At 45.3% G+C, this 24927-nt stretch overlaps 1 protein-coding gene across 8 annotated transcripts in view; it reads right to left on the reverse strand.

The window, feature by feature from the left end:
• Positions 1 to 24927, reverse strand: part of PRKG1 (protein kinase cGMP-dependent 1) — a 372326-nt gene that overhangs the window by 295195 nt on the left and 52204 nt on the right. For 6 of the 8 annotated variants that reach the window (XM_064716167.1, XM_064716161.1, XM_064716163.1 and 3 more), the window contains exon 2: positions 14989 to 15155. The exons of 1 other annotated variant lie outside the window; for it this stretch is intronic. In XM_064716167.1, coding sequence (XP_064572237.1) covers positions 14989 to 15112 — 124 coding nt within the window. In that variant the 5' untranslated portion in view covers positions 15113 to 15155. Of the gene's footprint in view, positions 1 to 14988; positions 15156 to 18982; positions 19003 to 24927 lie in introns of those variants that run through there. One more of the 8 variants, XM_064716164.1, reaches the window with a different exon arrangement.

Below are 24927 nucleotides of genomic sequence, written 5' to 3' on the forward strand. Positions count from 1 at the left end.
AGACTGCCTGGGAATGCAAATTCTTAGGGCAGCTTAGCAACAACAGCTCAGGGGGTGACTTGTAACAATGACAGAAGGAAGAAAATTGGAAGGATTGGGAAGAAAAAAGGCTCCTGCAAGACCTTTGTTAAAGCTTGTCAACAACAGAATCTGGCTGCTCTTCCCCTGTAAGAATTAGGTCTAACTTTGGTAAAGACCACAAAAAAAACCTCTCATTTTGTCAGCTAAAATAATTTCATTTCCACACAGAGTACTTGAGTTATTGCAGGGGGATAGTGCTTAACAAAGCAGCCCCTGATCACATGAAGAAATTTGGGATGTATCTTGAGATCAAGACAAACCATACAGGAAGGACTGGGTGGCAAACTGTGATCAGGAAGGCTGCAGGGGAAAAATGCAGATCTTTTCAAAGATACAGATCATTTAGCCAAAGAGAAGAAAGTGCCCAGTGATGGTTGGGCTGGAGGTGATTCCACCCATGCTTGCTCCAGGACAGCAGCCTGGCACATCTGGATTTTCAAAGCCTTGATAATGACTCCATTAGCAATATTTCAATAATTAGTCAATAAATAATCAATATTTTTAACTGGCAAAGTCCATCCAGCTGAACTTCCCACACCAAAGACAAGCTGCAAGCACTTCTTGTGCTTCAAGAAGTGGCCCTTAGCTCTGGAGAGCACAAAGTTTTCATCTCAAATCCTAAATAATGCACTGAAGGGGGAAAGTTCTGTTCAAAAAGAACACAGTGAACCATTTCTGTCCAGGAGTGTGACAGAAGCACAGCGTTTATATTCCCATTTACCAGGAAGAGCTCTTGCGTCCCAGTTGTTCCTTTTGGATTTTTATGCTGCCATTAGTCAGCCATGGGGGTGTGAGGCCTGAGGGGTGCAAGTGTTCTCAACACTGCATCAGCAACTCTCCAGACTCCCTAGGACTGGGACTTTCATCCAATGTGAGCTGCAGGAAAAATCACTCAGCTTCCCTGCTGGATGACTTGAGGCTCTCCCAGCCAGATGTTCCACCTGAACATCCCTTCCCACCACAAAACCAGCAAGGAAAAAGCTGAGACACTTTGCTTTGATCACCTCCATTAACAAAACAATCATTAAATCATTTGATTTCTTCACCAGATAATAAATTTAGGTGCTGTTTTCTCCCAGCACAAACCAGTTTTCAGGGATGAATCTTGACACCAAGGAAGTGTGGCAAACTGTGATCAGGAAGGCTGCAGGGGGAAAATGCAGCCTTTTCTTTTCAAATACACAGAGAGATCATTTAGCCAAAGAGAAGAAAGTGCCCTGAGCTGTGGTGTCCATTCCTGCAGACACCATCAAGGCATCCCAGCAAACCTTTGTGCCCAGATCACCCCTGGGAACAGGGAAGGTGCCATTGAAGCACTCAGGGAATTGGATTGAACCGCTGGAGCTGTGACACGAGGCAGCAGTGCCTGATTTTGGAAAAACTCACTCATTTAACAAACCCCATTCTCTTTTTTTTCTGCCTGATTTTGATGTCCTGAAGAACTTGAGCCCCACAGGGAGAAGCAGGGCGTGCTCCCAGCTCCCAGTGTGAGGGGATGAGGTCAGAATTCCAAGCAGGCTGCAGCAGCAGCAGCAATATTCCAGCACATTAGCAATCATCTGCCATGGGGAGAGCTAATTTTTGCCTCATTAGAGCCTGATAGGAATCTGTGATGTTGAGCAGTTCCGTTTGCAGCTGCTCCCAACCTGTTCTGGCCAGGTTTTTGTGGTAATCACTAGGCTGAACCAGAGCAGAGATGTTGGGAAAGAATTTCTTTCTAAAGAAACATGGTAGCTGTTAATGCACACCAAAATTCATGGATCCTTGTGGTTCTTTAAAGGATACCTTGTCCATGCTTCAAATCTTCCCAGGGATCAGGAAGGACATCCAGGGATGAGTGAGCACAAGGTCTCACAGGCCACCAGGGATACATATTCCAAATATCCTGCACATAAGCAAAGCTGACAGAACAAATGCCATGGAAGGAAATAGCTAAGTCAAATTAACAAAATTACATGTTCCCTTAGGAAGAGAATCATACTTGAAATGTAAAACTGTCTACATTTCCTAAGGAATTGTTTATGTCAAATGTGTATCCTGCCTTCCACCACTGGAAAAAAAAAAAAACCCAAAAAAAAGAACCCCAAAAAACAAAGACAAACAAACAAAAAAAAAACACCAAAAAAAAAAATAAAGAAAATAAAAGCTTTTTTTGCTCTTAGGACTTGTTGCCTGTTTGGGTCTGCTGGTGTCTCCTTATTGCCAAGGTTTAAAGCCTTGTCCAGACTGGCCTTGAACACATCCAGGGATTGGGAATCCACAACTTCTCTGGCAACCCGTGCCAGGATCTCCCCATTATTGGGAATAACATCCTGAATAAACACAGGACTACCCAAATCAGGCTGACAGGACTCAGAGAAACCCTAAAACTGATGCTCAGCACTCCCACAGCACTGTCACTGCATTAACTTGTTTATTCTGAGCTTTTAAAAACCCTGATTCTTTCCACTCCTTATGGAGCTCTTAAAATCACTAATTTGTAATATTGGAGTGAATACTCCCTGATTTCTATTCTGGCATCAGAGCCATTCCTGATGCAGATATCCCACAGTCTGACAGCTGATCTGCATAATATGGTGAACATACTTATAACTCATCTCCAGACAGGGAAATAAATCTCCAGCACCTCTTTTTGCTCTGTGCTGCAGCACAATGCACAGCTCTGGAAACGCCTCCTGAGTGCCAATTCTGACTTCGTAGGGTTCAGAAAATTAAACCTGTATTAGGAAACAGATCATTTTCATCACCTACTCAGGGGGAACCAAAGCTCAGAGAGAGTTTTTAACCCTTAACCTGCGCAGACATCGGGAACCCTAAGGAATGGGATTTATCCATTCCATGGGACCCAGCACAAGAGGTACTTGGAGAGAGCCCAGGGGAGGCACCAGCATGGGCAGAGGGATGGAGCAGCTCTGCTGGGAGGAAAGGCTGGCACAGCTGGGGGGGCTCACCTGGACAGGAGAAGCTCTGGGGTGACCAAACTGTGCCCTGAAGGAGCTGAAGGAGCTACAGGAAAGAGAGGGAGAGGCTTGGGACAAATGATGGAGGGACAGGACCCAGGGAATGGCTCCCAGTGCCAGAGGGCAGGGCTGGATGGGATACTGGGAATGAGGAATTGTTCCCTGGCAGGGTGGGCAGGCCCTGGCACAGCTGTGGCTGCCCCTGGATCCCTGGCAGTGCCCAAGGCCAGGCTGGATGGAGTTTGGAGCCAGGTCCCTCCCCACACTCCTTCCTGCCTTGGCCCCATCAGCACTGATCAGTCCTCAGTGGAAGTCCCAAAATCCACATCCCATCCCACACTCCATTGCCTCCCATCAGCTTTCATTTACTGAGAGATTTTATGTTCTGCTTTGGCCCCAGCTCTCAGTCTCTTCTTCAGCCTGCCTTGTTTGAGGCCAGAGCACGAAGGAAAGGTTTCACTTACTGCTCATCTTCCTCTGCTAAATAACAACATTAAACAGAGCATGGAGACAGCAGCTCGGTGACAGATGGGGCTGTGCTGGTTTGTGTCACCCAAGGACCTGGCTTGGAATGCTAACACATGGAAATCATCCAGCTGCAGAACTGGGAAGCAAATCTGGGGAGCAGGAAAAGGGATAAAGAGCTCCAGCCCTGCTTTTTCCTGTCAGCTAAATCAGAGGCTTTCCTGTAAGTGTTCAAGGGCAAGTTGGAGCAACTTGGGACAGTGGAAGGTGCAGGGAATAAAATATTCTTTAAGGTCAAACCCATCCCAAACCATCTAGGATTTATTTGGCAAAGACAGAAAACTGAGATTAATATTAATACTTAAAAGGCAAAGCAGCACAAGAAGCTGTTGGGACTTCTCAGCACTCCCCATCCCCTTGATCTTCCCATCTACCACCCAAAGCTCCTGAGGAAACCCAAATGCTTTTTTGTTCCAGTCCACAGAGCACAAGAGCAGGATATAAATGATCCTCCCAGCAGCAATGATGAGCAAAGTGAGTTCTGAAGTGTTAAATGTGTTCTGCAGTGTTAAATATGTTCTGTAGTGTTAAATATGTTCAGCCAAGTGGGGTCTGTGAAAAACGCCTGGTTTTTCCAAGAAGGAAAGCAATGTCCTGGAGAGAGCTGACAAATGATAATAAGCAGAGGCTGCTGGTGGAAAGCAGAAAATAAACTTCCTTTCTTTTCATTCATCATGCAGCAGGTCCACTTGTTCCCTCCAGATGAACATTCCCAAGGACATCTCCTTCTCTTATCTTGCACCAACCAGGAACAAAAACATTCCTTGCTTAAAAAAAAAAAAAAAAAAAAAAAAATCTTCCATGGGTTTTTTCAGTCCAAATTTGAACACAGGAGCACAGTGCTAAATGGAGATCTCTGGAGCTGGTTCTCATTTCAGGCCACGTTGACCAGCTGGCTCTAACAAAACTCAATCCTGGCACCTGACACTTGGGGATTTTCCTCAGCCACTGTGGAATTTTTACCCCATGGGTTACTACAAACCTCCAAGGATCACTGGAAAACTTAAATTTCAGCGCTGATATCAGTTTTCCATCTTACTTCTGCCAAACAAATCCTAAACTTTGGGCCGGGAGGAACTTTGAAGCTCACCTCACTCCACCCCCTGCCATGGGTTACAGGTTTAGGGACACAAATGGTTCCATGATCCTTAGGAACATTTTTGCAGGGAGTCCTGCAGTAAATTCCCAAGTTATTCACCATTTTCAGTGCACACAATCCTGCACCAGGTGCTCTGGGATGACCCTGCAGGAGCAGGGATGTGGCACCACATGTCCCTTCCACCCTGACTTGTCCCATGGTCCTAAAGGCTTTGCCATGGCAGCTCCTCACTCCCCACTGCACATCTCTAATCCACATTACAACTGGACTTCCCTTTTTTAAGGAGAATAACTGTCACAGGAGAACAGGCCAAAAGAACACAGTGTTTTGGGCTGAAAACTCTGGGGAAAAAAGAACCAAAAACCCTCATTTCAGTCTAATTTCACATAGTTATAAACAAAAGCTCCTGGACCTCTCCATCTCCCCAAAAATTTAATGAGAAGAAAGAGCTGGGAGCAGAAAAAGCAACAAAAAAATACAATTAACTTCAGGAAGCCTGTGAAGTTTTATATCACTACCAGTAAAAATCAAAAACAACAAAAAAAAAGCCTCACAATCCAGGCAGAAAATAACTTCAAGTTACCTCCTAGTCCAAGATAAGAGTTTACAGAGTTTCAGCAGTGATAAAGAGTCCCTTGTGGAGCTCCTCTGGAAGGATGGGGCTGCAGAACCACCCCAGGATTATTGCTTTTCCAGATCTGCAGCATCTCAAATCCTGCCTGCTGCTGCTATTTAGAATATGAGAAAGCTCACCCACTGTTATTTCATGTTCTGGTAGCTCCACAAAATAGCTTTTGCAGTCAGAACCGAGAGGCTATGAAAATATTTAGCACAAGGATGGCAAACATCTTATTTTTATTAGTTTTTCCATCTTAAATGCAACGTGTTCTGATTGCATTTAATTATCATCTGTGCCTGGATGTGCGAGGAGCAGCAGCTGCTGGGATACACTGTAATTTCCATTATTTTAGATAAATACAGTGCAAACATTGATCTGACATTTTGATTTGTTTCCTGAGAGCAGAATTCTCATTTTTCCCCCAAACCCATCTGCCAGGGCTGAAAAGAAGTTGCAGATCAGGACCCCTGCACATCAAAGCACAGGGAAAAAAATCAGAAAACTTTGCCAAATGATGCAATGCAAACATCTCCCCCCGCCATCCCTCCCAGTTTTATCCTTTTGTTTGGATTTATCCTCAGACCTGTCTCTGTCAAGGCCTTGGCCAAAAATCCAAAGTAGAGAAATCTATGGGAGGCTTTTCCCACCAAAAAAAGGAGAAGAAAATGCAGGAAATCTCATGAGCTTCCCCTGGGGTGAAGAGATGTTCAGCCAAGGTGAAATCTCCCCTTAAACTTTGAAGGAGAGATTTAAGGAACATGGAAAAGCTCCCTGGGACCAAGAGGAATGGTTTCCCCCATTTCACCCATTCCTGCCTGGAACAGCAGTGATGAACTCACTACTCAGCAGCTCCTTGGGATGAGCTCCTAGAGGAAACCCTGCAGGATTCCAGAAGAAGCAGGAGCTGATCCTGATGGGATCCCTTCCAGCTCAGGCTGTTCTGTGTTTGTACAGCTCTGACCCAGCCTCCCTCTCCTTCCCCTTCCCAAAATTGGTGATTTTCAGCTCTCTCCCCACAACCAAGAGCAGGAACAAAGGGCACAGAGCTCCCATGGTCTGATTATTTTTGTAGATGAGTTTTCCAAGCAAACAAGGAATCTAAAGCCAGTGCAGCCCACACAAAGGGAGCCTTCCCTTTACTGGTCCTTCAATGATAGTTTGGATTCTAACACTGGAATTTTTCTGTCTGCACACACGGCCTGAGTTACAGAGCCCTGGAGTTGAAGGGGCACAGCCAAAGGTCAGAATCCAGGCTCCCCCATGTTCACTGCTGGGCTGAAAAGTCCTTTTATTTCACATTTCACATGTGGGAGCCGCAACAAAAGGAAGTCATGGAACAGCAGGGAGGACAAGAAAGACATTTGTGCCTCCCTTTCCAGCTGCTATTATTAATAAAATGAATGAGGCTTTATCTCCCCAATTTCTTTGGTAAATAAAACCCCCTTCACCACAAAGCAGCCTTCAAATAACTGCTGAGCAGTACAAAAATAAATGGCACATCAGCTATGAGCTTATGTGAGGGAAAAATTCATTATAATTACATTGATCATCCAGTGGGAACTGTTTTGGAAGAGGTTACACCTATCCCCTGTTTTCCCTGGAGAGGGATAGATGGATATCTGGCTGCCTGGGGATGAAGCAGGTGGTAGGAAAGCATTTACAGAATGATTTATATCTGTTTGATAAACTCCGAGTTCTCCTCCCCAGCGATGAATTCTTTCAGCTTTTTCCAAGGCTGCCCCAGTTTTGTGTCAGTACCACACTGCAGAAAGACTCAGAGAGGCTCAGGTAACGATTAGAGGAATGGCAAGAGGAGTAAATCACTGTGAATAGGAGCAGATCCCAAAGAAAGCCGGGCTTTCACTGGAGAAATGAAAGGAATTCTCAGGTCAGCTCGACACTCAAACTTCCACAGCCCTGCAGAAGAACCTGCCAGCAGGCCCCTCTCATCCAATCCCAACAGGAATTTGTGCTGGCAGCAGGGCTTGGCTGAGCACAGAGACACCAGACTTCGCTCTTTGGGGCATTTATATCTGTATAAATCATCAAATATCTGTATAAAGCATCAAATAGCCTCCAGTCCCTCCTCTCCTCTGCCAGTCCGGCACTTCACAAATCTGGGAAGTCTGAAGTCATCAGTCCCAGCTTGGATCCCATTTTCTTCTCCTCCCTACCAAATATTGGCTTAGTTAACCCAAGATTTGATTTTTCCTTGCTGAGAAGGGATGACTTCACCATTATTTCTGATTGCATTTTAAGTGCTAAGGTTTAGTTGTGCAGCTTTAAAAGTAACTGCTCCATCCCGAAGATCAAACCACATCTGTCACAAGCCCAATCATCTTCTCATATCCCATTTCATCTCATGAACATTTCATGAAATAAGTACAAGAAATGTTTAATTCCCCATCACTAATATGGGTAAATAATACTCTGGGAAGAGTTAATTATTAAGACACCGTAAAATTAAAATAATGAGCAGATAACAGTGGAAGATTTGCATTCCATTGCCCTGGGTATGGCAGGACAACCCAATTTCTCCAAGAGACAGGAAACCCATGAAGTCTGCAGAGGAAAAAAACCCTGATCTGACTCCTGCCCAACCCTGCAATACCAGGATGAAGGAAACTAAAATGAACAGCACAAAAGCAGATGAAAGCATGAAATAAAGCAAAGAGGAGAGTAAAGAAGAAGCTGCTGCCACAGGATGTTTTCCCAAACTTCTTGGGAAGTCCTGGGAAAGGCAGGCTCCTTGGAGAACAATGTTTTATTGGCAGGCTGTGCACAAATTTCCATGTTGCCATCATTTGTAATTGATTCCTTGCCACACAGAGTGTCTGAGGTTGGAAATGGGGGTGTGGATTCTATTTCCATCTATCAGAGGTGGGGCAGCTATCTGCTGTTAACTGGGCAGTTTTATTTATCTCTTCTACAATCAACCCTCCCTCCAGGAGATCTCTTCTGTTAATGGGCTATTAATTATTAATTATCTTCTGTCCATGGCCAGTGAGTGTCCCTGCATGGCTGATCCAATCCCAGCATCCCATGGGGAGATGCTCCGCCCAGGGGAGGAGCCAAGCATTCCTGCCTGGATCCAATCTGAGCTTTGGGACCCCACAGCAGCCTTTGCCCCCTGCACTGCCAGAGGAGCAGCTTTGTGCTGCCCTGCATGGCCAGAGGGAGCCCAGGCCCATCTGCAGCAGCCCTGGAGCTGCAGAGGAAAACTCCCCCCTTGTGCAGGATCCCTCTGCAGCAGAGCCACAGCTGGCACTGCAGGAGGGCTGAGCCCCCATGGATGGGGCTGGGACACCCCCTGGCACACAGGGGGCAGGGCATGGTCTGGCTCTGTTTATCTTTTTGTACTATTGCATTTGCATTTTAATTTTCCTAGTAAAGAACTGTTATTCCTACTCCCATATCTTTGCCTGAGAGCCCCTTAATTTCAAAATTATGATAACTGGGAGGGAGGGGGTTTTCATTTTCCATTTCAGGGGAGGCTCCTGCCTTCCTTAGCAGACACCTGTCTTTCAAACCAAGACACCGAGCTCCTCTGGACACTGAGTGAAGGCTCACCAATCTCCAAACCAGCACCTGGGCACTATTTGCTTGGGACAGCAGCTCCAGACCCCTCCAGAGGAGGTTCAGAGGCTCAGGTAGGGCCCAAAACACCTGGTCTGAGAGGCAGAACAAGTCCTGGAAGCAGAACAGCCTCGATTGTGTTGGAAAAGCCCTGACTGCAGTGGATGCTGTTGTTACCACCTTCCACAGAGCCCCTGGGAGATGCTGAGAGGTGGGAATTAGCAATGTTATCAGGAATATACTTGGGAAAAGCACTCAAAGCTGCCTGGTCCTAGACTAGAAAGGAAGGAATTTCCCAGAGGAAGCCTAGCAAGGACGGTATTTGGGCATGCAGGACAAACCATACTGTGAAAAATCCCACCTGCAGGGGCTCAGCTCCATCTCTCCAGGTGTGATCCCAGAGCATGACAGTGACCCAGAACACCCCAGCACACACAGGGTTCAGCCAAACCTGTGCCAGGGCCTGCCCACCCTCACAGGGAACAATTCCTGATTCCCAATATCCCATCCAGCCCTGCCCTCTGTCACTCTGAAGCCATTCCCTGTGTCCTGTCCCTCCATCCTTTGTCTCAAATCCCTCTCCAGCTCTCCTGGAGCCCCTTTAGGCCCTGGAATGGGCTCTGAGCTCTCCCTGGAGCCTTCTCCTCCCCAGGATGAACAATCCCAGCTCTCCCAGCAGAGCTGTTCCATCCTTCAGATCATTTATGCTCCTTAAATCCAAAACAAGTCTCTGTTCTCCAGAATTTGCTCATTTTTAAGTACCAGTCCCACCAAGCCCTTTCCCTGAGAGGAGGAGGATCTGACTCACTAGACCCTCCAAGGGAATTAGTCCTGTTCAATCAGATCCATAAAAAAAAGAGGAAAGAAGGGTCACAGGGAGGTGACACAAAGGTGTGACAAAGGGATGACTGCACAGAGTACCCAGAGCCTGCAGTGACCCTGGGGGGGATCACTGGAAAAAGGAGAGGTGGGAAGTGAGAAGTGTCGGTGCCAACACACTGAGCAGGAATCCTTGGGGCTGCTTTGCTTTGGATTCAACAGGAAAAACCCCAGAGCCTCCCAGAGGAGCATTTCACCCCATGGAAGGACTCCCATTTGTCTCTGTACTTCAAACACGGATTTTGTTTGTGTTCCCTTATCAGCCCCCAGCTCCACGTCCCAGCAGATCCCACAGTTTCTAGGAACACACTGCTTCCCAAGACTCCCAGAAACCCACATTCCCATGGGAAATCTCAGTCAGATCCTTCCTTTGGGGGAGCTACCAAGAAGGAAGCAAGAGACAAAGGCACCTTTAAAAATAAAAGGCGAATCCACAAAACTGAAGGCAAAAATAAAAGGAAATGTAAGAGGAGAGGGAATGTTACTAAAACAGGAGCTGGTTCTCAAAAAGCTGCTTCTTCCCTCTCCATGCCTGCGGAAGCAGGAGCACACAGGGGATTTTTCTTCCCTCAGGTTCTCCAGGTGTGTGCAGAGCTGCAGCCTCAGAATTCTTTTGCAGCACCCACTGACAATACAAAACCATGAGCCACAAAAGAGATAATCCAAGGAATTCCCCTTTCCCTCTCTGTCACTGAATTATTTCTTCCATGCTTCATGAGAATGGCACCAACCCTAAAGGGAGGACTCTTTACACCTGTGACTAAAATTTCTAAAAAAACTAAAAAACCTAATATTTTTTTAACAAGAAAATAGCTGTTTATTCACTGGAGAGTCTCAAACCTGGACCTTGCCACCTGATTTCTCCACAGGATCTTCCTGCCCTAATCCAACCTGACAGCCTACAAAACCATGAGCCACAAAAGAGTCAATCCAAGGAATTCCCCTTTCCTTTGTGTCACTGAATTATTTCTTCCATGCTTCATGGGAATGGCACTGACCCTAAAGGGAGGGGACTCTTCACACCTGTGACTAAAATTCCTAAAAAACCTAAAAAAAAAAAATCTATTCTATTCTAAATTTTATTGTGAAAACATCTGTTTATTCACAGGAGCGCCTCAAACCTGGACCTTGCCACCTGATTTCTGCACAGGATATTTCTTCCTGCCCTAATCCAACCTGACAGGCTGCAGCTGGGTGGCTCAGCCAGAGGAAACATTTGGGGTCGGAGGTGAGATTTCACATTTATCCTCATCAGTGTGAGGCAGCACCCACGCACAGCCCCAGCCTGTCAGCACTGCCCAGATCTGAGGTGCAGCTCTCTGAAAACACCTCCCCAGCCTGTGCTTTCCTTAAGTGCTTTCAGCAAAATGTTAGGAATGCTGCAAAGTCAGCAAATGCTGCAAACCTGCAAAAATACCACTTGGAAAATTCACAGAATCTCTGGGTTGGGTTGCAAGAGAACTTGAAGATCATCAAGTCCAACCCAGCCCCAACACCTCAATTTAACCACCAAGTGCCACATCCAGTCTTTTTTTAAACACATCCAGGGAAATGTTTAGGGTATTTTCCCTTAAGGAAAAAATAATCAAGGTAGCAGACTCATTTATGGTCAATTTACAATAACTTTTTTTCGTTCTAAAAACCCTCAATTTGAAGACAAATAATCTGTTGAACCCCTCTCAGAGCAGCAAACTTTCTCCCAGGAAAGGGAATATATCCAATAAATAAATTTATTTTCCTCTCACAATTGTTTTTTCTGCAGAGCTGAGAGTTTCAATGTGGATAGTTTAATGCAGAGCATCACTGATGCCCCTTTTTTCATTCCCAGTCTCACAGCCTGGGGGAATATTCCTGCTGGAGGTGGGCACAGCAGGGATATTTAATGCTGCCAGCAATTTTAGCCCCTGATGGGTACTTGTCACATCACAAATATATTTATTCCCACCTTCAAAGCACAGCTGTAAGGAAAATTTTTTGGTGTTGCTCAAGGTCTTGACCCATTTCAGTTTATAAGGAAAAGGTGAGGGGGTTTCTTGCTACTTTCTGCACAAAAGGGGAATCAAGGGGTGTTCTCAGAGGGCTGAAGGAACAGCACAGGGAGGGTGAAGCCAGAGAAATAAAGTGTTTTAAAGAATAGGATGTGGTGGGGCCAGCACCTGAAAGCCTGAACCAGGAGCCCTCCTATCCCTAGAGCTGGGAATTTGGCCAGCAAGACACAGGGGCTAAAGTCACTTCAGAATACAAAAAAAATATTAAAAAATAAATTTCAAAAAAGGTTTATTAGACTTATTAAACGCAAAGAAGCTCTAAATTCAGGATTCTGCTTGCTGAGAAATTTCAGCCTCAGCTCCTGACTCAAAGCTCTGGTTTTCGTCACTACCTGCTCAAAGAACAGCAAGAGCCCCAAGTAAGGAAGGGAAAAGGAATTAAGGGAAGGAGGACAGAATTTATTTGATTTTGGAGAAAACACCTCTCATAATACTCAAAGATGGGTCTCTCCAGCAGAGTTTTGCAAAGAACAGAGTTTTTATTTGGGTTGATTGTGTTAATAATTGAGAGGACAGAGAATGATGAACCAAAATGAGCTCTCATAACCTATTTGATAATGTCCTCTCCCATTTCCATGACTTCATCACTCATTGCATTATGTCCAAACACAGACTATAAACTCTCCATAATTGGGTTTGCAAGGCATTATGCATATTTAGGGAGCAATCTAAATACTCTTAAATTAAGTTACAAAGCCAAGGGAAGAGCCGAGTCGTGCCCTCACACACACAGGGCTGCCAGGAGAACATGGAAAACCTCAAGTGCCAAGAAAACACAAAATTTGGTTTTGACACACATTTCTTGCACACTCATCACTGCAAGGCTAAATAATGACCATAAATATGATAAAATCTGTCAGCAGTAAAGGGTGATCTGAGTAGTAAGAAGTATCAATACCCCAAACCATGCTGGAAACAGTTCTGCCCCTAAATCACCCCCAAAAATCCTCTCCAGGGAGTGGGAAGAGGCTGAGCAGGAGATAAATACACCCAGATTCCAACATGTCCTGTTCTTTGGGTTTTTTTTTTTTTTTTTAAGGAACAGCATTGAACACAACATCCCAAAATCAGCCAGGCAGCAAAAACCCCATAAGCAAACCTCTGGTGTGGGGGGAATTTGGGAAATGAACACAAAACTGCACAGGGCAAATCCTCCACATTTCCCCTAGGAAGAAAACACCATTCAAGGATGATTTTAAAGCAGTTTTTTATCATCAACAAAACAGACTGTCCACCTCCAAGCAGTCTCTGAATTCAGAGGACTGAAATCTTTAAATCTTTCCATGCAAACCTCAAATCTTGCCATGCAAACCTCAAGCCTGGGGATGGAAACGCATAATTCACAGCAAAAACAATTTCAATGTGCAAAATTCAAAGCTATGAAAAAGCAGAGGAATTAAACCTGTGCCTTGAGAAAGGACTTAACCTTAAAAGGACAGAAGTTTCAAGTTGTTTTGGGAAAGCAGTGAGGAGTATTTGCAACTATACAGCATGAGGAATTTGGCAGGAAAGCTTGTTTAAAGGATGGCTTACTGCCTTGGAAAGATTTTTTGTTTAAAAGTACAATTGAAGATATTAAAATATAGATGAGCAAGTGAAAAGGCGTTATCTGGCCAAAATGTTTGAGTTGTGGTGAGGAGCAAGAAGAATTTGATAAGCTTTTATCTATTGCGGTGCCAAATCACAGCAGCAAGGAAAACAGGGATATTTCCCTGAGAACTCAGGATCAGCCACTCCGGATGCACACGAGCTTTGATTCAGCTCAGTAACTCTGACAGCTCTGACATGCACTTCCTTAACAATAAAAAGCACAAATACACACAAAATATGCTCAGTTTGACACATGGAGAGCGAGACAACCTGGGAAGCAAACAGCACCAAGCACAAGGAGCTGGGATTTTGGAAAGGCAGAGCATTGGCAATATTCTGCTAGAAGATTTTTACAAAGCTGAATGAGAAACCTCAGCACATCCTGGGACCAAGCAGATGCCCAGGATGCACCAACACCATTTTCCATCCTCCCAAGGATGACAGTCTCTCCTGTGGAGAGCCCTGTGGTCTGTACCAACATTTCCACCTTCTCCCTGCTCCACAGCCACTTCCCATCTCCATTCCTTCTGTTAAAATCCTTATTTATCCATGTAAATAATGGCTAAAAAAATCAATGCCCATATTTCCACCTCGGAGGAGGCTTTGAGCACCTTTTCCCTATTTCACAGCCACTTCCCATCTCCATTCCTTCTGCTAAAATCCTCATTTATCCATGCAAAAAATGGCTAAAAAAAGCTCCTCATTTATCTATGCAAAAATGGCTAAAAATAAATCCTCATTTATCCATGCTGTGTCCACATTTCCACCTGGGAGGAGGCTGTGAGCACCTTCTCCCTGTTCCACAGCCACTTCCCATCTCCATTCTTTCTGTTAAAATCCTCATTTTTCCATGCAAAAAATGGCTAAAAAAATGAATGTCCACATTTCCACCTGGGAGAAGCTGTGAGCCACTTCCCATCTCCATTCTTAAAAATATGAATGCCCACATTTCCACCTGGGAGGAGGCTTTGAGCACCTTCTCTCTGCTCCACAGCCACTTCCCATCTCCATTCCTTCTGTAAAAATCCTCATTTGTCCATGCAAAAAATGGCTAAAAATGTCATGAACGTCATAAAAATGGCTACAAATCCTCAAGTGTTCATGCAAAAAATGGCTAAAAAACTGAAATTCCCTATTTCCACCTGGGAGGAGGCTGGGAGCACCTTCTCCCTGCTCCACAGCCACTTCCCATCTCCATTCCTTCTGTTAAAATCCTCATTTATTCATGCAAAAAATGGCTAAAAAACATGAATATCCACATTTCCACCTGGGAGGAGGCTCTGAGCACCTTCTCCCTGCTCCTCAGCCACTTCCCATCTCCATTCCTTCTATAAAATCCTCATTTTTCCAGCAAACCATCACCCCCAAGCACAGCAACGCTGCTTAGGGGAGGTTTATTCCAGTGCAGGGTTAACAGCTTTCACCTCCTCTCTTTAGCCAGGCAGGCACACAAATCCAGGCTGAATTTTCCAGCCAAAAGCACTCCACACAATTTTTTAGCAACCATATTTAGACAACCTCTTTCTCTGAAACCGCTTTTCCCACGAAAGGTTTTGTGTCCAAGTGTTAAAAAAAAAAAAAAGGAATAAATCAGATTTTTCCCAACCCTACCTTCCATGACGTAGACCAGGGAACCCACATCTCCCTCCTTGATGATGCAGCTGTCCTTGCCATACTCCACAGGGTACATACAATCCACAATCTCCTGGATCTGGGACAATTCCAGGTTCTTCATGAAGTCATTGTCAAGGATTGCTTCCTTTATTAGCTCCTTGGACCTGAGGAATAAATAAATTTATTTTAAAAATCAGTGTTTTCCCTAAAAACATGCAGAGAACACAAAAAAATTACAAAGATGTGAACATGCAATTATTTGTTGTAAATAAGCTTTAGACACATCCAGCACTGCAATAAAAATAGATTTTTGTGGAGTTGCAAAATCCCCTTTTAGCTACAAGTTTCACATCTACAATAACACAGCTCTTGGAATATCTTCCATACACAAAACTGAAAGGAAGCACAAACAAGAAGCTAACAGATTTATTACTTGGTTTATTATATTTCCTATTAATTATACAAACTGGAGCACACCAAAGGGTGACACTCCATGGAGATTCTCTGAGTATTTATATTATAATCACCACAGGAGGCATTTGGCACAAAATCCCTAAACCCACTTGTGCAGGTGGACAACTGGGAATGTTGAATCCTGATCTAGACCAAAAGTGAAGCTCCTAAAACACCTCCAGGCTGGACAGCAGCTCCTCAGCCCTTCACTCCTCACCCTGGAGCAGCCAGGAGGGATTTAACTGATGGAAAGATGAGTATGAAACAAGGTTTTCAAAGAAAAAGCCTTTAATGGGTCCTGTCTTCTTGAAAAAGAGCCTAAATGGGAATTGGGGAGACCCAAAACTGTGGGAAATGGATTTGCAGAGAATTCTCAAAGCCTGATTGAAGGCTCACATAGTGTGTGCATCTGTGTGTAAACTTTGAGTTAAGAAATGCTCACTTAGTAATGCCCTGGAATAGGACAGAAATAATTGAGAGAGAAATGGAACTAGAAGCAAGTTTCAAAGGATGGCCTTGCAAAGAAGACTAGATACTTTTGGAAAATAGAGCTATGAAAAATGTATTATAGTTATAAACACTTATAATGTATTGTAATTAAGAAGTAGTTGGCTTTGATTGTAATTACATTAATTATAACATCTGTATTGTCTCACCCTTCTCCTAAGATTGAAAACGGAATAAAAGTTTTTTAAAACACCATCTCTAAGCCCAAAAAGAGCTCAATCTGACACCAGCCCAGCCTTGCAGCAGCTCAGGGTTCCACCCACCACACTGCCAGCTCAGTGATGTTTAAGATTCTTTCTATTCCTTTGATAGTTTGGAGGTTATTTCAACACTGGACACACCAGAGGCCACCAGAAGTGACCCTGCTGAAGGGCAGGAGGGGACAGGACCAGGCTGCCAAGGACAAGGTGGGCTCAGGACACCACAAAACCATTCCTGAGAGCAGGAATCTGCCCTCACAGCCACCCCTGTGTGCAAATAAGGACCCTCAGGTAAAGCTGCACCTGGGGCACACCTTCCTTCCAGCAAAGCTGGGGATTTGTCAGGCTGACCAGGCATTGCACAACCCCATTTCCTCCATTTGCCAGAGGATGCTTTCCCTGCTGTGCCTTGATTCAGCTCCTGTCTGCTCTGTCAAATCCTCCTCACAACCAGCTCCTTATTGGTGTTGCCCAGTTGGCCACCAGAGAAAGCCTAATTAAAGCTTTTGTGTTCATCCTGTCAACCTGCATTCCAATTCCAGGCTTTTATTTCATTCCAAGGCTCCAAATTTATCTCATTTCTCCCTGACAAAGTCAAGATTTCAAGTGGAGTTGCTGCAAAAATCAAAAGACCCAAAAAGACAATGGGGAATTCCTGGCCCAAGTCAAACTTTCCTCCGGATGTAGAGATGCTCAGCACAAAACAAAGCTCTCCTTGTTGGAATTGAACATGGAAATGGATTTGAGGAGGAGTTGGGAAATTTGGTCCAAACAACAGCAAAGGAACAGGAAAACTCAGTGGGGCTCAATGAGCATAAAGGTTTTTTTCAACCTGTACGATTCTAGTCAGGGGAGAAGCAGCAAAACTGACCCAATGTGAAAAAATTTAGGAAATTCAACAGCTTAATAATATTATATTAATAATAACATGATCTCAGATGTGTAAGAGAACATCTGAATCACTTGATTCAGTCTCTATCCTCAACACAGGAACATCACAGCGAGCTCAGAGTCCCCCCCAGGTCATCCAAACCCTTTTAACCACCCCACAAAATCCATCACCATGAAGGAAAACACGTTGGCTGGGCCATCAATGAAACACAGCTTCATCTCTGCCACATCTGAGCATCCTAAAATTAAATACCCACAAGGAAAGGGCTGGATAATAACTCAGTCATGCTTGAATGTGAGCAAAATAGGCTTTATTAGCAGGGATAATTGGTTAAGATGAGGCTTGGACTACAAAGCCTGTGAGAAAAGCACCTCTAGCTGCCCTTAAACAGGGCAAAACCACCTCGCAAGGCAGCTGCTTATTTATTATAGTGTTTCATAAAACCCCAGACTGTTTTGGGTTGGAAAAAAAACCTTAAAAATCATCTCCTTCCACCCTTCCCACCATAGACTAAACCACCCTCCATAGTCTGGGAGCTCCCAACCTTTCCAGCAGGAAATATTCCATCCATCTCTTAGAATAGAGTAGGAAAAAAGCAGAGTTTGACACATTTGAAAATGAGTTGGTCCTAAAAATACAACGTCAGAGCTACAAAGCAGAGCTCCTCCATTGTTCCCTGTGAGACAATCTTCATCACTCTTAATAATTCAGAAAAATTATTCATGCACTGCTGTGGCTTGCCAGTCCCACACACTCACACATGCCAGGCTTTCAGCAACTTCCACATTATTTTATTATTATTATTCTTTTCTTTCCCTGTAATTCACAGAAGCCATTTCAAATAAACAGGATTTTTTTCTATTGTGTTTATTCATATGTCCAATCCCAGGTGGGAAAAGCTCTCCCAAGACCATCAAGTCCAGCCTGTGCCCAATCCCCACCTTGTCACCAGCCCACAAACACATGAATTAACTCCTAGTTCCCAATTATTCAAATAAAAATTTATAATAAATTATTCTAATAACAAATGCTTCTCCAAACCACGCCATTCCTTAATCATCACCATTATTTCAAAGCAGCAGCTATCCCACATGTGTGAACACAGGAATCTACCCAGTAACACAGAATAAAAAGTATTTTAAATGGTTAAAAATCACACTCCTGCCATGGCAAGGAAGTGCTTTAAACAAGATACAGCTGTTCCATTAGCTCTTATTTCTTCTGTGCTTTCTGGTTCAGGTTTCTAATAGGAACAAGGCACAAACAAAATAACCTACAACATTTTTAAGGCAGCAGGACTGCTTCTAAATGAGTTTGTCTGAAGGAGGAGGATTTCCATGAATATTTACTCAGCACTGGAGTGGATGTCTCTGCCTTCAGAGGGTCACTCAGAGTAGAAAGCAGTTATTGCCATCTTTCCTCTCCAGAGCAAGCCTGGCACCAAGCCATCCCTGTTTTCCTGCAAGATTAATGACCAAATGTGCTGGAGACTTGATGAAGAGTTTAAAAAGAGGGCACAATCCTCTGTGATACATCCTGTCCCAAATCACTTTAGGTCCATCACAGTAATTAATAAGGCAACAGGAGGAAGAAGCTAATTGCATTCGAATTTGCAGAAGTCATGCAAAAAGAAGCTTAACAAGTTGCCTACAAATACACTTCATGCATTAAAAACCTGCTTGTGCAGTGCCCAGGGCCAGGTTTTTAGAGCCACCTGGGACAGTGGAAGGTGTCCCTGCCATGGCAGGGGTGGCACTGAATGGGCTTTAAGGTCCCTTCCATCCCAATCCTTTCTGGGATGCTTTGCAATGCCTGCAGTAAAATAACCAAACCCTGCAGCACAGGCTGTTGTTATCCTGACAGGAATTCCCATTTTCCAAGGAATGCTCATCCCAGGCTCTTCCCTCAGAGTGACACATTCCCCACGTTGGGTTTGTACCTTCTGGCGTGCACAGTAAATACTGGAACACAAAGTTGTTCTTCATCCCAAAAGGGCTCATCTCAATGTGGAAAAGCCACAGCTACCCAGGAACCACGCCCAGGGAATCTTCTGCTGGCAGCACATTAAACAGAGGTGGGTCAGGAAAAATAGAACAAATTAGGAGTCCAATTTAAAGATTACTGACACAATTCTGAATTTTAGGCTGCCCACCACCACAGCTTTGAGGCGAAACCATTTGAAACGATCAGTAAGGAAAATTGAAAGCAACATCCTGGTTGGACAGGCTGAAAGATGATTGCAAAAAAGGGAAAGAAAAAACACACTTTGGAGTGACAAAAATAAGCAAGACCATTTAGCTGTTTCCATCTCAAAGCTTGGAGCAAAACTCTTCAACATGCCAATACTAAAGGGAGGAAGGAGTATTTTTTCTGGAGTTTTCCCCATCAGGAATTAACTACTACTACTAATAACCTAAATCTCCATATTTAGGAGGGAAACACCCACAGGAACTTGACCAAGCAGACAGAGAGAGTTCAAGTTTACAGAAGTAAAAACACAGGGTCCTGGGAGAGGAGAACTTCTTACTTACTCATAGAATAAACCCAGCTCAAAGCTACTACAACCAGTGGCACCTTTGTGGGCTGGGTCACCACTGCTGTAAAAATCCAAATTATTTGTAGAAACTCATGCCCTAAAGTACTGTTTTTTGGGCTCTTCCCTATCCCTGCCCAAGGAATTAAGCTGATTTCAGAGATAAGATCTATGGAAAAAATCTGTGCAGCCTCTGTCCCTGAATCTGAGGGGGGATAAAAGAACTCAGCCAATCCCTACAACAACTGTTTAAAATCCACACTGTGAAATGTTTAAAAATGTTTACCTCTACAAAATGTGGCCATGGAAAAAGGAAAAAAAAAAAAAAACCTTCCTTAAAAAGGGATAACACAGCCAAGGATTGAGCCTGCTCCAGCTTTCCAGAAACCATCCAGCAGGATACGAATACACAGCAAGAAGTGTCAGACAGATTTTTTAAAAGCTGTCTCCAGATGTATCTCCCTTTCCAAAGGGGGTGTCCACTCCAAGTGGCACAAAAAGCAAAGTTTCCAGCAGGGCTGGGGAAGCTTTTTGCTCAAAGCTCACCTTTGTAGAGCTTCTAACTCTGCTTTAAGCCCTTGTGTAGTTCAAAGACAAGACTAAAACACTCAGCTCTGCTCTGGAATAGAACCCCAGAGTGGTTTGGGTTGGAAAGGACCTTAAAATCACCTCCTTCCACCCACTTTGGGCTGTCCCAAACACCTTCCACTATCTCAGGCTGCTCCAAGCCCCAGTGTCCAACCTGGCCTTGGACACTTCCAGGGATCCAGGGGCAGCCACAGCTTCCCTGTGCTGGGGACTCTCCAGGCTCACAGGGAAGAGTTTCTTCTGTCTGTGGAACCTGAATTTCCCTTCTGGCAGTCTGAACCCATTCCCTGTGTCCTGCCACTCCAGTTATTGATGCAGGGTCCCTCTCCAGCCTCCCTGTGTCCCTTCAGGCCCTGGAAGGAGCTGTGAGGTCTCAGCACACCCTTCCCTTCTCCAGGCTGAGCATTCCCAGCTCTCCCAGCCTGGATCCACAGGGAATATGCTCCAGACCCCCCCAGCAATTTCAGGAGTAGCTCCAACAGTCCCATGCCCTCCTCACATTGAAATATCTGCAGAACTCATCTCCTGTGGCCTGGCCACACATCCAGAGGTTACTGAGACCCACAAAGCCTTCAGTGATACCAAAATGAGCATCACCAAGAGACAGCAGTCCAGACCAATTCCTGGCACTCCTCCCTTCCCAGCAAAACCCTTGCCAGGGCTATGCATTAGTGGCAGCTCCCAGGTTCCCATCCAAGAACCAGAGGTAGGAAGGAGAACTTCCAGGATGATTATTTAACCCCCCAATCACCATCCTGAAGCCCAAACCCTTCAGCAAAGCTGCTTTTGCTAGCAAAGTGAAATTCTCGGTGCCAAGGCAAGGTGGAAGGTTCTCCCTGAGTGCCAAAGCTCCCAAAGCAGGAACAAACCCAGCACCGGGCAATTCCTGAAGGGTGAAATGCTGGATAATGCCTTCAAATCCCAAAACCTGCAAGGGAGCAAATGGATCTGTTCATAACTCACTCTGAGGAGCAGAGCAGGAGAGGAAAGCTCCAACCTTTGGGTAAGATCTGGGGCTTGTTTAGGCCCCAGAGCCATTAATAGCTGATAACTCTGCATTAGCTGTTTGTTTTGGCTCTGGATAAAGCCCACTCTGGATGTTCCTTCAAGGGAATGTTAAATATAACTCCAGAGAGCTATTCTTTTCTCAGTAACTGGGAATAAGAGTAGGATTTAAGTCTGGGACCGAGTAACATGAAGGCCTTTAAATACACTTGTGGATTTTATTTACAAGGCTTCCCATTCCCACAACTCACTTTAGGAAAGCCCCCAAAGCCCATCTTTAGGTTTTAGGGGAAATTTCTGAGCAGGATCTTAAGCCTCTTCAGTGTGGCTGCTCCTGAAGAGCTGGAAGGAAGAATGTTCTTCACAAGAGTCCACTCAAATTTTCAACCAAATTTTAAAATGCTCCTGAAGAGCTAGATGGAAGAATGTTCTTCATAAGAGTCCACTGAAATTTTTAACCAAAATGCTAATTTTAAAATGCTCCTGAAGAGCTGGATGGAAGAATGTTCTTCACAAGAGTCCACTCAAATTTTCAAACAAAATGCCAATTTAAAAATGTTCCTAAAGAGCTGGATGGAAGAAGGTTCTTCACAAGTGTCCACTCAAATTTTCAACCAAAATGCCAAATTAAAAAGAGGTTAAGCAACTCTACCCTGATCTAAACCTGTAAGCCAGGAAAACAGCTTCCACATTTCCAGGTTTTCTTGCACTTCAATACAACTTAGAGTCGCAGAACCGAGTTGCTTTGCAGAGAATGTTGCTCAGACAGCTCCATTTAGGATTTCTAAATTTATCAGTACACTGCTGTTCATTATATCATATTTTGGCATTCGACATTTAAAAAGAAAAATCATTTCAGCAAAAAAAAAATTAAAATTCAAATCCCCTTTCACCTACGCTGAAAATTGTTGTTGGTATAAAAATACTGTAGGCAAGAGTTGGTTAACTTGCATTTTAACATGTCTCACCCCACAGATCTTCATTTACCGCCCTTTTTTAGGCTCCTATTTTGCATCCTTCAAAGCCCCAGGTTTAGATCCCAGAAATGTTGGCAGGCTGAGGCAGGAGGAGAAGTTCTTGGTTCTTGCCAGCACAATTTGCCTCCTCCTGCACTCCCTGACAGCTCTGAGGAACTCCCACATGAGCTGCATTTTGAGAAACCACTACCAAGCCCTCAGAGCAGGATTAAGCAGCTCCTTGATTACCTGAAGCAAACAGCAGAAGCTTTGGGCAGCTAATGAGAGGTGAAAACGCAAAAATCAGAGAAAAAAATTGGGATGGAAGAGAGCTCTAAAGCCACGGAGTCCCAGCTGTGCCCAGTGCCCACCTTGTGCCCAGCCCAGAGCACTGAGTGCCACCTCCAGCCCTTCCTGGGACACCTGCAGGGCTGGGCACTGCAAAGCTCCCTGGGCAGCCCCTGCCAAGGCCTGAGCACCCTTTGCATGCAGAAATTGCTCCAGAACACGTGGCAAAGCCATGGTGAAGGGGGATGGGTGTCTCTAAGGCAGACTTCTGGGGGTTGTTACCCCGTGCATTTCACAGTTTCAGCGCTCACATCCAGCACAGCTGTGCTGGAGCCTTCTTGCACCTACAAAAATAGCAGAGAAAACACATGTCCCCATATGTCTACACAGCCAGGAACCCAGAAACAACCCAAACTCCTCCAGAAGGAGCTCAGACAGAGTCACAGAGACCCAGACAACACATCCTGAAGGTCACAGTGATCTTGGAAAGAACCATGGAGTTGAAAGGCAGGAGTTCCTCCATCCATCAAACCATTATCCATGTGGGCTTCCAGTCCTGGCAGCTCCCCCGACTGGAGGCAGGGATGAGGAATGGAGCTAAATGGCAGCTCCAAGAGTTGCCCCAAGTTTGTCAGTGCCTTTGGAGGTCTGTGTGGCTCCCTGGGGATAAATGAAGGAGTGGGCAGTGAGCTGCACCCAGATTCCCTGGAGAAGGGAGTTACTGATGGCCACCACAGAGATGGCTGCACCCTGGTGCAGTGGGCAGGAAATCTGCCAAGGGGATGATAACCTAATTTACATAGATGCAGAAATCCAATTAGAGATGCTCTGAGCAGAGACAGCTCACTCTGCTCTCCTGGATTAGAGGCTGAGAACACGTCAGGAGCTCCTCCAGGTGCACCGTGGGCCAGGAGAGATGGATGTGCTCTGCAGAAACACTTTGCTCCTCCCTGACAAACACATCCACAGGGAATGCTGTCACAGCCAGGGAAATACAGAGCTGCTCCAGTGAAAGTTCAGGAGGGGGATCCACAGGAATTGTGATGGATGGGGAGGGGAGAGCAGCGACAGAGATTGCACATCCCTCACTGTGATTCACCCAGAGCTTGTGATGGATGGGAGTGTCACCAGGGAAGTTCCATCAGCTCTCTCCAGCCTGGAGAAGTCCCTGGATGAAATGCCATAGGCGTGTGGCAGTGGAATGCAGACAGTGCTTGGAGCCTCAGTCTTCCAATAAATATCTCTGAGGATTTTAAGGAAAACTATTTCTTCTTACTCCACGAGTCAGCAGGAGGCCTGACATTTGCAGGCAGGCTTTGGGACATAAATATTTGCAAGATGCGTGGCATTACCCAAATAACTCCCCACTGACAAGCACCAAGGAGCAGCCGGTGGGGACAGAAGTGCCTCCTCCCAGAAGGGTCACTCCAGGCTACAGCCATGGGAGCACATCCTGCAGCCTCTGTCTAGCCTGCCAATAAACCAGATTAGAGCTGGACAAGCACCTTGTGGCCGGCACGATGAACTCTGAGCAACCACACAAGCTGATAGCGTTTAACTGGAGAAAGAGCAGCAGCAGGAAGGAAGCTCAGGAGGTGTCTGTGGAAAAGCAGGGGGATGGGGCTGGGAGCAGGGCAGAGCTGCTGCTGCCTTCCTTCTGCTCAGAGGCAGGTGGGGGAGAGGCTGGCACACTCAAAATATTATTTTCTCATTGCTATTTCTACTGCATGAGCATTGACTGTGACAATGCTGCTGAGTTTTTAAGAATATGCCAACAACTGCTCTGCACAACTCTGACAGGAATGCAGGGAACAGCAGGGACAGGACAAGGGGAAAGGGCCTCAGGCTGGGCCAGGGGAGGCTCAGCTGGGACAGCAGCAGCAATTCCTGCATGCAAAGGGTGCTCAGGCCTTGGCAGGGGCTGCCCAGGGAGCTTTGCAGTGCCCAGCCCTGCAGGTGTCCCAGGAAGGGCTGGAGGTGGCACTCAGTGCTCTGGGCTGGGGTGATGCCTCAGGTTTTGGCTTTCATATTTTTTAGGTTCTGTGCTGCTTTAGTGTGTAGGTCTGGGCTTCACACTAAGGGATGCTGAGCTCTCTGCACAGAGCAGGGAGACAAAACAATTCCTGCTCCAGCTGGGGACCAAGGACAAATGATCCAAATCTCAGGCCCAAGAGCACAAACAATGTGGGCTGGAGAGAGAAAAACAAGCAGGATGGGACTCCATAACCTAAAGCTGGAATTGGACAATGAACTCCAACATGCAAATGGAGCAGAACAGATCAAAGTGGGAGATTTGGTGACCACTCATCCATTTTGTGCCCATTTTGGTTCACCTTGGGTGCAGCCCTGGCTGGGCTCTTGTGCTGCCCAAGGTGGATCCATGGAGGAGATCCTTTTAATAAATCCTTGCTTTATTCTTTAACTCTGTTCTAGGCCAGCCTTCTCAAGGCATCAGGGGACAAGGTGGGGATCAGGGACAGGGTGGATTCCATGACCCTGGAGATGTTACCCAAC

This window comes from Zonotrichia leucophrys, chromosome 6, assembly GCF_028769735.1.
Source record: "Zonotrichia leucophrys gambelii isolate GWCS_2022_RI chromosome 6, RI_Zleu_2.0, whole genome shotgun sequence".
NCBI lineage: Eukaryota > Metazoa > Chordata > Aves > Passeriformes > Passerellidae > Zonotrichia > Zonotrichia leucophrys.